Source organism: Aptenodytes forsteri, unplaced genomic scaffold (genome assembly GCF_000699145.1).
Source record: "Aptenodytes forsteri isolate BGI_AS27 unplaced genomic scaffold, ASM69914v1 Scaffold55, whole genome shotgun sequence".
NCBI classification, from domain to species: Eukaryota; Metazoa; Chordata; class Aves; order Sphenisciformes; family Spheniscidae; genus Aptenodytes; species Aptenodytes forsteri.
In genome coordinates this window covers 7202222-7212723 of record NW_008796063.1, presented here as the reverse complement: position 1 = coordinate 7212723, position 10502 = coordinate 7202222, and the positions used below count along the sequence as shown (strand labels likewise).

At 58.8% G+C, this 10502-nt stretch overlaps 1 protein-coding gene across 1 annotated transcript in view; it reads right to left on the bottom strand.

Annotated features, from left to right (window-relative positions):
- Positions 1-6528: 6528 nt before the first annotated feature.
- LFNG (LFNG O-fucosylpeptide 3-beta-N-acetylglucosaminyltransferase) overlaps positions 6529-10502 on the bottom strand; it is a 10423-nt gene continuing 6449 nt past the window's right edge. Inside the window, exons 2-8 of the mRNA XM_009286560.2 lie at positions 9429-9477; positions 8402-8501; positions 8093-8246; positions 7901-7986; positions 7434-7599; positions 7058-7143; positions 6529-6968 (exon numbers count right to left, since the gene is read on the bottom strand). Of these exons, the coding sequence (XP_009284835.2) occupies positions 6902-6968; positions 7058-7143; positions 7434-7599; positions 7901-7986; positions 8093-8246; positions 8402-8501; positions 9429-9477 (708 nt within the window). The 3' untranslated portion in view covers positions 6529-6901. The remainder of the gene's footprint in view (positions 6969-7057; positions 7144-7433; positions 7600-7900; positions 7987-8092; positions 8247-8401; positions 8502-9428; positions 9478-10502) is intronic.

The window sequence follows — 10502 nt, the reverse complement described above, 5'->3', positions numbered from 1 at the left end:
CAATAATTTAACTCTGCCTTTGTTAATGCTGTATTTTTTTAAGTGCTGTGTGTGTTTGTATGGCTGAAACCCACACCCTTGCTCTCGAGTCCGGCCCATTGGTGCAGTGCAGAACCATGGAGGGCTTTTTTGCTGCCTTTCACCCTCATGGCTGTGAATCTCAGCAGACACCAGTTTTCCTCCCTTCACTAATAATTGACACATTTCCCTCCCCTCTTTTTTTTTTCCCCCTAAAGGAGGAACCCATGATTTCCATCTTCATCCCTGATCTGAGATGATTAAACCTGCTCTCTGGTGCAAAAGGGCTTGGGGAGCAGTCAAGGGAATCTGATGACATGAAGGAAAATAAAGCCCCCATCAGAGTCAGCACGTAAATATTTTACCAGGATTATGGACTCCCACCAGGGGTGGGACCATGCAAAGGCCACCTGCCCGGTGACCTTTCCCAGTGCTTTCCAGCCAGCCGCCCCCAGGAGCCGCAGGCTTTGCTCACCCTGCTGCACCGCTCCCTGTCCCAGCAGAAGCAGGGCAGGGCTCTCTCCTAAGTGATGCAGAGCTGGGATAAAACAGAGGGGAGGGTGAAGTATGTGTTTGAATAAACCTTGCCTTCTGATCAGCCTTCAGTAGTGGTCCGTTAGATCTCTGTCCTTGAAGATAAGGCAGGGAGGGATGCCCTGGGGAGATGCTTTCAAACATATTTGTTCCTGTGGTGTGCTGAGCTGTGCTAACAGGAGCATTGCCTCCGGGAGCTGTCAGTGGGTTGGCAGCTGGAAAACTGGCAGACAGAGCTGGTGGCTGCGGCGTGCTCGCTGGGATGCAGTCACTGACCAAATGCCCCCATCTCCTGTCACCTCTTGGGGTGGGAAATGGCACGTGCTACAGGTAATGTTTTCTGCTGAACGTGGCGCTGTGCATGCAGCATCTGCTGCTGGTGCTTGAAGCCTGGATCTGCCCGGCTTCTTCCATCAGATGCACTTGAGACCTGGAGTCACAGCTCTCCTTTGGTAGGGTCTCGTCAGGACTCTGCCTCCCCACGTGTCCGGGGAAGGCAGCAAGCAGCTGAAATTGCATCTCATCTCCTCTAACCCCTTCTGAAGCACCGCTGTCCCCAAGCAATGACCCCATCTCCCTGTCCCACTCTGTCGGACCACGTCTGCTTTCAGAAGGTCGTGGCCTCTCCTTGCACTGCGAGGGAGGCCAGGACAGATAGCTGAGCACCCGCTGGTCCATTGGCTTGAAAGAAAAGCCTAAACAGGGAGACTCAGATCTGTCTGACCGCATGGGGATGCTGAAGTCCTGTTCTTGGCAGTTGGAAGGGTTTGCAAGCAGAGGCAGCCACAGGAGCGGCGAGGGGAGAGATGCTGCCGCTGGCCCGGGGCCGTCCAGCCGTGCTGCAGCCGCAGGGCTCAGCAAGGCTCCTCCGCACCCCACGTTTGCAGCCCTGCCTGGACCAGCTCCGTGGGTCACAGCACCGCAGCGTAGAGGGACATGACCATCTGGCACGTTTGCCAGCAGCCTTCACCAGCTCAGGTAGCCGGGCAGGGAAGAAGGGTGGCCTGGCTGCAGCCACCTCAGGTCACAGGTCCAACCACTGCGACGGAGCAGCTGGTCACACTGCCGTGCCCTCGTGCCATTACGTTCAACGCAATGGAGAAGGGATGGGCGGTGGCAGGAGCAGAAGGACTTTTCCTTCTGTGGCTGATGTCTCTATTGCTGCATGCGGGACTGCAGGGCGGTTTGCCTTGGCTGCAGGCAGGAAGGTCTTTGCCTGGAGCAGGCAGCGTTTCTCACCATGACCTCAGCGAAAATCCCTGCTCAGGGATTTTTAATCCTTCCCCGGTCCGTGGAGGGGAGTGGGAGGAAGCACAGCTCCCTTCTCACTGCGAGGTGCTGCAGATGCTGGTGCTGGAGCCCTTCTCCCGCCCGCTTCCTCTTCCCACTAGCTGAGCACCACGGGACCTGGTGCTTACACCCCATGAATCACTTGGTCACTCATGATCCGCTCCAAATGCTGCTGCTCCAGGGCCAGTGGAAGGCTGCTTGGGCAGGGAGCTGGCATGGCCCCCCCCGCTCCCCAAGGAGTTTCCTAACACAACAGCCCCTCCTGTGTCCCTCTAAGTAAGGGGCCCCAACTCCTTGGGCTGATGTGGACGTGGTCAGAACATCACCCGACACTGACCACTGTGGTGCCACTGCTGCTTTCAGTCTCCTGCCCTCAGCAGGGACAGGCACAAACCTGGCACCATCCCCCCAGTGAAGCCACCCCCGTTTGGGGGGGATGGAGGGGGACACATCCACTGAGGAGGAGGAAGGAGGGGTTGGGAGTGGGGCTGTGCAGCGGTGCCGCCGCTTCACGGGTCTTGTCCGGCAGCACCGTGGGAAGTGTTTCTAGCTGCTTTTAAGATGCTCAATTCATCTCTTCCTCTGCTCTTGCCTTGCCAAATGGCTACAGGAGCAGAGCTGGCCCTGCTGAGCGGCTGAGGCAGACCAGAAGCAGTGGGTGCTGCAAGTCCTGGGGCAGGCCAGGGGGAGGGAGTTGGTTTTGATCAATTCAAGGCTGGTCTTAAAAGTCAGGAAGAGAAAAATAAACTTTGGAGGGCTGGGGTGGTATTTCCTCTAACCATCTGCAAGTGATGCAGGAGTGGGAAATAGGAGGAAGGTGAAAAAATAAGGGGGTGTGGGGCAATGGCTGGGAGCTGGTTTGGGGACCGTGGCACGGCGTCTCGGTTGTCCTGCAGCCATCACTATCTGCCACAGGGCTTTGCAGCCCCTTGCTCTGAGACAGACGATGTTAGTGGGCGATTTAATGGCCTCCAGCTGCACAGAGGTGGTGGGGTGCAGCTCATGCCCCCGTGGGGACCCAGCACTCTCCTCTCCCAGCATTGGGACTGGCGAGTCTCAAAGCTGCAGCTGGAGCGTTTTGTGCATTGCTCAGGCCCTGCGATTCGGCTGCTTTTATGTTTGTTTCCCACAAATATTCCAGTTTGCTGGGCCAGAGCGGCTGGAAGCGGCGCTTGGAGCTGATTCACACAAGTTTCGCTGTCTCCCAACACCCCCTCCCAGCCCGAGTCTCAAATATTTCTCACCACTGTCAGTGTCAGAATGGGTGTTTGTCCCATCGCCACGCAGACACAGCTGCCCAGTGAGAAGTCCCCACGCCACGAAGCTCCCGTGCTGCAGCTGGGCTGGGAACGCAGTGATTCACACAAAGTCCAGGATAGCAAGTGACCCAAATGCAAATTAAAACCAAAAAAAAGGAGGTGGAGGAGCAACAAAAAGGACTAAAACAGCTTGTTACTTTCTGCTTTTGATGCCGCAACCACCCAGGGACCGGGAAAGCCTTTGGCCGGGCATGGTGCTGGAGTATCCCTTGGGCACGATGGTGTCAACAACAGTGATCCCTACATAACAGCAGTGTCCCCATCAAGCCGGGCTTGTCCCCACCCCCCCCATCACACACCAGCACTCTCCAAAAGGTACAGCCGCCTTATCAGCTGCCACGAGCTGGCGAGAGTAAACAGGACATCCCACAACAGCGCCAGGGTGCAGATGAAAGCAGGCTGGCCTGATGAGCCCGCCAAGTATGCGAGAGCAGCAGGCTTTGCTTTTGTTTTCGTTTTGTTTATCAATGCATGTATTTATTTACTTTTCAGCCCACGAGTAGGGAGGGAGGAGGGAGAGGCTGGGAGCCTGGTGTGGGACAAACCGGAGGGCTGGTGAGCTGCCTGCATCTGCTCCCGAAGGCTCGGTGGGATGTTTTAATTTTAATTTTTTTTTTTTTTAAGCCCCCGCCAGGTGTTGCACCATGCCCAGCACCCTCCCAGCCTTTACCCCTGCCAAGGGGCTCCTGCTCCTTGCAGCAGAATCCCAGCCCCATGCCACAGCCCCTGGCTCCCCGGTGCCTCAGTGGATGCTTAACACAAGATCTGGGCTGTTTTGCAGTAAACAGACCCCCTGCACCCAACCCTGCCTGGGGCGAGATGGGTGCCATCCTGGCTGAATCTCCCCATCCCTCCCAAGGGGTGCCGAGGAAGGACCAGCCTGCAGAAAGGGTGACGGCACCGCTGCCGGGAAGCGCCCGCGCTGCTGAAACCACAGCCCCGTGAGCAATAGGAAAATACGCGGGCGAGCGGCGGGTGGGGCAGCTTCCTGCGCCTGACGAAGTTCCCCTTCGCTGACCCCCACGCGGGGGTGGGGGGGGCCGAGGGGCACCAAATCCTGCACCCACCACATGGTCCCTGGCCCCAATCAACGTGTGCTGGGGGAAGGCAGCATTGCTGTCCACCCTTCCCTTTCTCCAGGAAGCTTTTTGGGTACCTGTGGGGTTTTTTTGGGGGGCCAGGTCAGGGCAATGCTCGGTTCCCTGGGGCGGGAGCCAGAGCCGCTCCCCCCCCCCCCCCCACCCGCAGCAGCCCAAGGGCTGCAGAGTTTGGGGGACTTTTGATTTTTGGGGCTGTCTGAAGGGTGTGTGGGTGTTGGGAGGAGGGGGGGATGTTGCTTTAGCACACGCCGACTTCCTGCTAGGCTGTATTTTTAGCAAGGCCAACCCCTGATAACCGAGATTCAAGCGAAACTGTAAAGTAAGTGTGTGCCTCGAAAAGAAAAAAAAAAAAAAGATGCTGGGTATGGAGGAAGGCGGGGGGAGGAGAGGATGGCGCAGGCAAAAGCTGGTACTGGTGGGGCACAAACAGGACTGGTTTCAGGAGGGGGGTAGATCTTACGCTGTCGCCACAGCCCATGAAAGCTGGAGCTTGTTACTGGCAGGTGGGTGCTTAGTTTCGGCTAAAACGGCGGCGGAGGGCAAAGGGAGGGCTGGGAGCGAAGGGGCTCGGCCCCCCGCAGCCCCCAACCTTCCCACGCACACGCCTGCCCGCCGGCTGTTAACAGCACCCTGCTAACAACCGGCTCTCACCTCGCCTCTGCCACCTCCGCTCCCACCCCAGAGCCTGGGAAAAACCAGCCCCGAGGCGCCAAGCCCCGCCGGAGCCTTTTGGGGAGGGGACGGAGGAGAGGACCCTCGCACCCTGGGATGCAAATGGCCAGCAGATCCCGGTACCCGTGGGAAAAGAGAGGGATGCAGGCGCAACCCCTCCTCGGTGCATCCCCAGGTGCATCCCTGTGAGATTCGTTAGAGGCGATAACATCCATGGGGGGAATGAGGGGTGTTCAGCGCAGCCCATCCATAAAGAGACACCGGAGCCCAGGACCAGGTGACTCTGGTCAGCAAAAAAGCTGCTTTATTGGTGACAGCTCCCACGGGAACCCCGTGGCAGCGATCGGGTTCAAGTCCCTGAGAACACACTGTCCATGCTGGTTCCCCATCCCACATCTATTGCTTTAAACACATCCTAGTTACAAAAAGCACAGAGCGACATTCCAGATACTGGAACATATAAATTAAGGTAAGTGATAGTTACAAGACACGGCAATTTTTTTTTTTCTTTCTTAAACAGATTATCAGAAGGTTGGGGTTTTTTTTTCCGATCCACAGAAAATGTATAAAAAGCATTTTAAAATCTACATATTTCTCAATGTGTTTTTTGTTTTTTTTTTTTTAAAAAAAGGCACAGTAAAAAAAATACTGGCACAATAACATATTTACAACGCACCCATTATGGGCTATTTTCACTCAGCTTCGGGTTGGAAACATTCAGCTCTGGCTCAGCCTGCTTACCCCAGGGGCACAGGGCTGGCGGCGGCAGGCAGGATGGCCACGGGGGGGGGGACGCGGGGTCCCGCTCCCTCCCTGGCTAAATCCCTCCCCGGCTCCCGGCAGGTAGAGAGCAATGGCCAGGCTGGGAAACACTGCCTGCCCGCAGTGGGTGCCCACCTCTCGGGTGCTCCGGCCACCTCAACAGCACCCACAGCCAGGCCAGGGCTGGAGGATGCTCCGGCCCCATGGCGGGGGACACACACACACCCGTGTAGCCTCCAGCCGGACCTTGAAGTGCTCCTTTGCAAAGGTGCAGGGCTGCCCGCGCTCAGCCTGCCCGCACCTGCTGCCTGCTGGCAGCCCGTGAGCAGGCAGGGAGGCGGCACTGAAGGGAGACCCTGTACAAACACAGCGCCCATGCCGCACCGGTGGCTCCGGAAAAGCCCTCCTCCCGCCCCCCGTATTTATAGAAAGTCTTTACATTAGTCTCTATAAATAGTGCATAGATTGATGCTGCCGGCAACAGTTCAGCCAGATGGGGGGAGCTCCGGGAAACAGAGCTAACGCCAACGCCAGCTCGCAGCCCACCCTACCATCTCCCTCCAGTGCGGCCGTCGAGCACCCAGCAGCTTTGCAGCACCCTGGATCAGTGTTTGCCATGGCCGGGAGGCTTCCCCTGCCCGCCCTCTGCCTGCCCGCCGAGCCGGGGAGCAAAAGTCGCCAGTGACCCTTCATCCGTATCAGGAGCCGGAGCTTTGCTGCTGAGATTTTGGGGCTGGGAAAGAGGATGGGGAGGGTGAGGAGTTACAGGAGCGGGGTGGGGGTTAGAGGCGAGGGGGGGAGGCACACACCAAAAAATTTAACATTTGAAAGGGAAAAAAAAAGGAGAAGCAAGCCCGGGGGAGGCAGAGCCGCACAGCGCCTGCGGTCACTCCCCACGCATGGCGTGGGGCCCGCCAGCGCTGCGGGGGTGCCCAACGGTTAAGTGCTCAGGACCCATCCCTCTCCACTGTCCCGGCCGGAGCAGGCAGCGGGCATGGGCAGCCGGGCAGGCAGGGCAGGCAGGGCAGGGGACAAGGGGCCGCACAGCAGCCTTCAGTACACACACACTGTGCAATACCACAGCAACGACGTCTGTCCGTCCGTCCGCCTCACGGCGAGGCTGGACCGACACACCCGCACGCAGGTCCCGCACACCCGTCGGATACCGGGGAAATTCGGGACGAGGTTGGAGGGGACACGCGTCTCCTAGTAAACCACATTGGCGGGGCACCACGGCGTGTCAGGGTACAGCAGGCAGTGCACGGAGCGAAACCTGCGGAGGAGAGGAGTGATGCTGAGCACGGGGCGGTGGCGGCCCTGCGGCATCCCGGCTCGGAGGGGACAGGGTCCCCCCCATCTCACCTGGATGGGTCCTCCTCGACAGAGAAGGCTCCTTTCATGTGGATGGAGTTGCGCTTGTTTTCAAACATGCCGTAGCTTAGTGTCACCTGGGGGGAAGAAACACAGGGGGGTCAAGCAGACGACGTGGCCACGAGGATCAAGCAGGGGCATGGGGGGGACTGCAAAATTCACCCCCTTTCCCACAGCCTCTGGTCACGCTCTGCATCACCCCACAGGGATGGGCTGATGGGGCTTTCCCCCTCCGCTCATGTTTTGGAAGCACGTCAATCAATATCTTAGCTGTGATGCCCAATTTTTAGGTGACAACATGAAACCAAATGACGGTACCATCCATCCCAACCCCTCCATCCACCCCAGGGCACCAGGACAGGGATACCTGTTTGTGGATCTCCGTCTTGGGCACCTGGTGGAGGTTCTCCAGGTGCGAGTGGAAGAGGTTGCTCCGGATGAGCTTCACCCCCAGCACAGACTCGATGATGTAGCCGATGGTGCAGTCGTCGGGCAGGCGGATCTTCTCCGCTGTGCTCATGAAGTGGCCCCCGCTGCGGGGAGACAGAGAGGAGCTGCAGAGGAGCAAAGCCTGGGGGGATGCAGGCACCCCATGGGGTCTGGGCTTGGCCAGTGGGTGCCCAGCTCTAGCTCTAATTAAAAGTCAGTTACACTTGGGGGAACTGAGATCCTTCCCAGCTTGTTTTCAAGCCCCCTGCAGAATCCCCCACCAAGGCAAAGAGAGCACGGTGGTAGGACACGGTCCAGCGCCCATCCCCAAAGATCTTGTTGCCACTCTGTGCCCCGCTGGGACCATGACGAGTCCTCACGGGAGAGCAACGCCTACGCTCTTACCTGGCCCACGGGCTCATCTTCAGCGCCAGCCCCCGGCTGATACAAAACCCCGCTCCGCCCGTGGCAAACCAGAAATGCACAGGGTGCTGCGAGAGAGGGGAAGCAATGGCAGTGAGGCCTCCTCCTGCCGACTGGGGAACAAACCCCAGCCCAAATTAAGCCAGCCCCAACCTCTCACCCGACCCCCCTCACCATCTTGTTCTCGCTGATCCTCTCCGTAGCCTGGATGGGCCGGTCCAGGCTGGGCTTCCCGATGTAGATGTCCTGCGTGTGGGGGTAGCTGGAGAGCAGCTTCACCAGCGTCCGCACGTTCACGTAGTTGTCATCGTCCACATGGCAGAACCACCTGTGGCGGCAGCAGTGTCACGCTGGGCTGGGGCAGCTCCCCAGACCCCGTGCTGAGATATGGCCCCAAAAATGTGAACGGCCTCTGCCTACGCTGTCGTGTTCCCCCCCCTCGCAGCCCCACCGTCCCCCATGGCAGCCTAGGGTGCTGCTTACTTTCTGCCGGACTCAATGAACTTGTCGTACTCCACGGCCATCTTGCAGGACAGGGCCTGGCGGCTGTGGGCGGCTGAGCAGTTGGTGTTGATGACGTTTCCTGCGGGAAGAGACGGGGGTCAAAGCCCGGTGCCGGGGTATCCCATACTCCCCTGCTTGCTCAAACAGCGATGCTTCACCACGCACATTCCAGGGGCACCAGGGGATGGAAACCCCATGGATGTCCCTGATGCTCGGTGGCCTCCATGCCACATTATTTTGGGCAACGAATGAATTTTTTGGGGAATGGCTTTTGGATCCACATGAGACAAGGGAAGGGAGCAAGGGGTGCGGATGCAGCAGATGCACCAGGGTTGAGCTGTATCCCGTGTGCTATGCATGATGCCGCCCTACATCACCTTGCCCATCCCGGGGCCATGTACCAGTCACCCCGGGAGCGAGGGGGTGTCCATGAACCAGCTTCTCCACCCAGCACATGATAGCCAAAATCCTGGCCTATTCCCGCTGCCTTTTCCTGCAGCAGCCACCTGTTATTTGCTTGCCCAGCTCAAAGGCAATCGCTTCCCGGCCTGAAAAGGAGTCATTTGCATGGGGAGAATAGACCGAGCTGATCCTGGCCCCAGGGACCGGCTGCCAGGGAAATGCTCCCATGAAACCCTGGCCGTGTTGCCCATCAATCCCAGTGAGCCCCAGGGACAAACTGGTGCAAAGGCACCCCACCCCGTTAGCGTGCTCCCCAGCAGCATCATACAGGAGGTGGGCTGGGCTGACTGGGAAGGAAACCCGTCCCCAGGTGGGGCTCCGGGGCAGAGGGTGCTTTAGGCACCATCAGTGAAACAAATTGTCTCATTCTCAGCCGAGGTCCCTATGGCGAGGGCTCCTGAGGTTAGTGTCTAACCGGTGGCATTTTGACCATTTTTTCGGAATTCCTGGGGCAGGCTCCACGCCAGCCGTGCTCCCCAGGTGGGGGGTCCTCAGAGAACCTGGCCAGGTCTCGCATGCAAAGGGACAAGGGCCACAGACTCACGTGCTTGCTTCTTCAGCTCCTCATCCTCCCCGTCCGTGAAGATGAAGGTCTGAAAGAAAAGACGAAGCACCTTTGAGGACTGAGGAGTCGAGGCCACGCAGCTCTGGACACCACCCGGCACAGCTGGGCAGCACTGGGGATTGGTCCCACTGGGGCGCTGGTGGTGACTTCTTCCTCCTCGCTAAAACCCAAAGCAGCACCAGAGAGCCAGGCAAGCCCATGACATGCTCAGTCTCAGACCAAGAAGGGTGCCAAGCCATTCTGGCAGGACACGGCACACAATGCTGTGCCTCACCGGGGTGCAAACCCCAGTCCCCTCCAGCACCCATGCTGAGCATCCCCATCCTCTCGCCTTTTCCATGGGGCAGCAGCAGGCAGGAGGATTTTGCGTGACGCAAGGGCCGTCCCGAGCACGAGGTGGGTGCACAGAGAGGAGCAGGTGACGAGGAGCGGGTGTGCAGCACGGCTCAATCTGAGCAGAGACTTCAGACTTTAGTCGGCATGGCCAGCACGTGCAGCCAGGGATGCCAAAGCAGCTGCCCGGCGCCTCTCCCTGCCCAGGCAGGTGTGTTTGCCCATGGCGCTGGCTGCCAACTGCGTCCCCACCTGTGTCAACAGCATGTGGCTATCCCCGGCCACTTGCACAACACCCCCACGGCTTCTCTCCGCTCCCCGTCCCTGCCCAGGGTGACTGAGCCGGTGCCGGTGGGTGCCTCTCGCCAGCCCCAAGGAGGGGACGGTCCCTCGCTGCCCACCCCAGCATAGTCCCCGTGGTGCCAGGCAGAACCCTACCTCCTCCCTGGGCACCCAAGCTGCCCGCCCGGCCGCACTCCTCTATTTACACAGCTAATTCCTGGCATATGCCGCCCGGGAAGGAGGATTGGTGGGGGCTGCTGTTGGCCTGGGATTTGGGGAAGGGCGAGAAGCAGGAGGAGAAAGCAGGGGGTGGGAAAGGCATCGCAATCAATCAGCGGGCAGCAAACAAAGCTGGAGGAGAGAAACCACAACCAGCTGCCAAGCGCTATTAAAAACCAGACGTGCACAAAAGGGCAAAGAAAGAAAGACAAAAGGGCT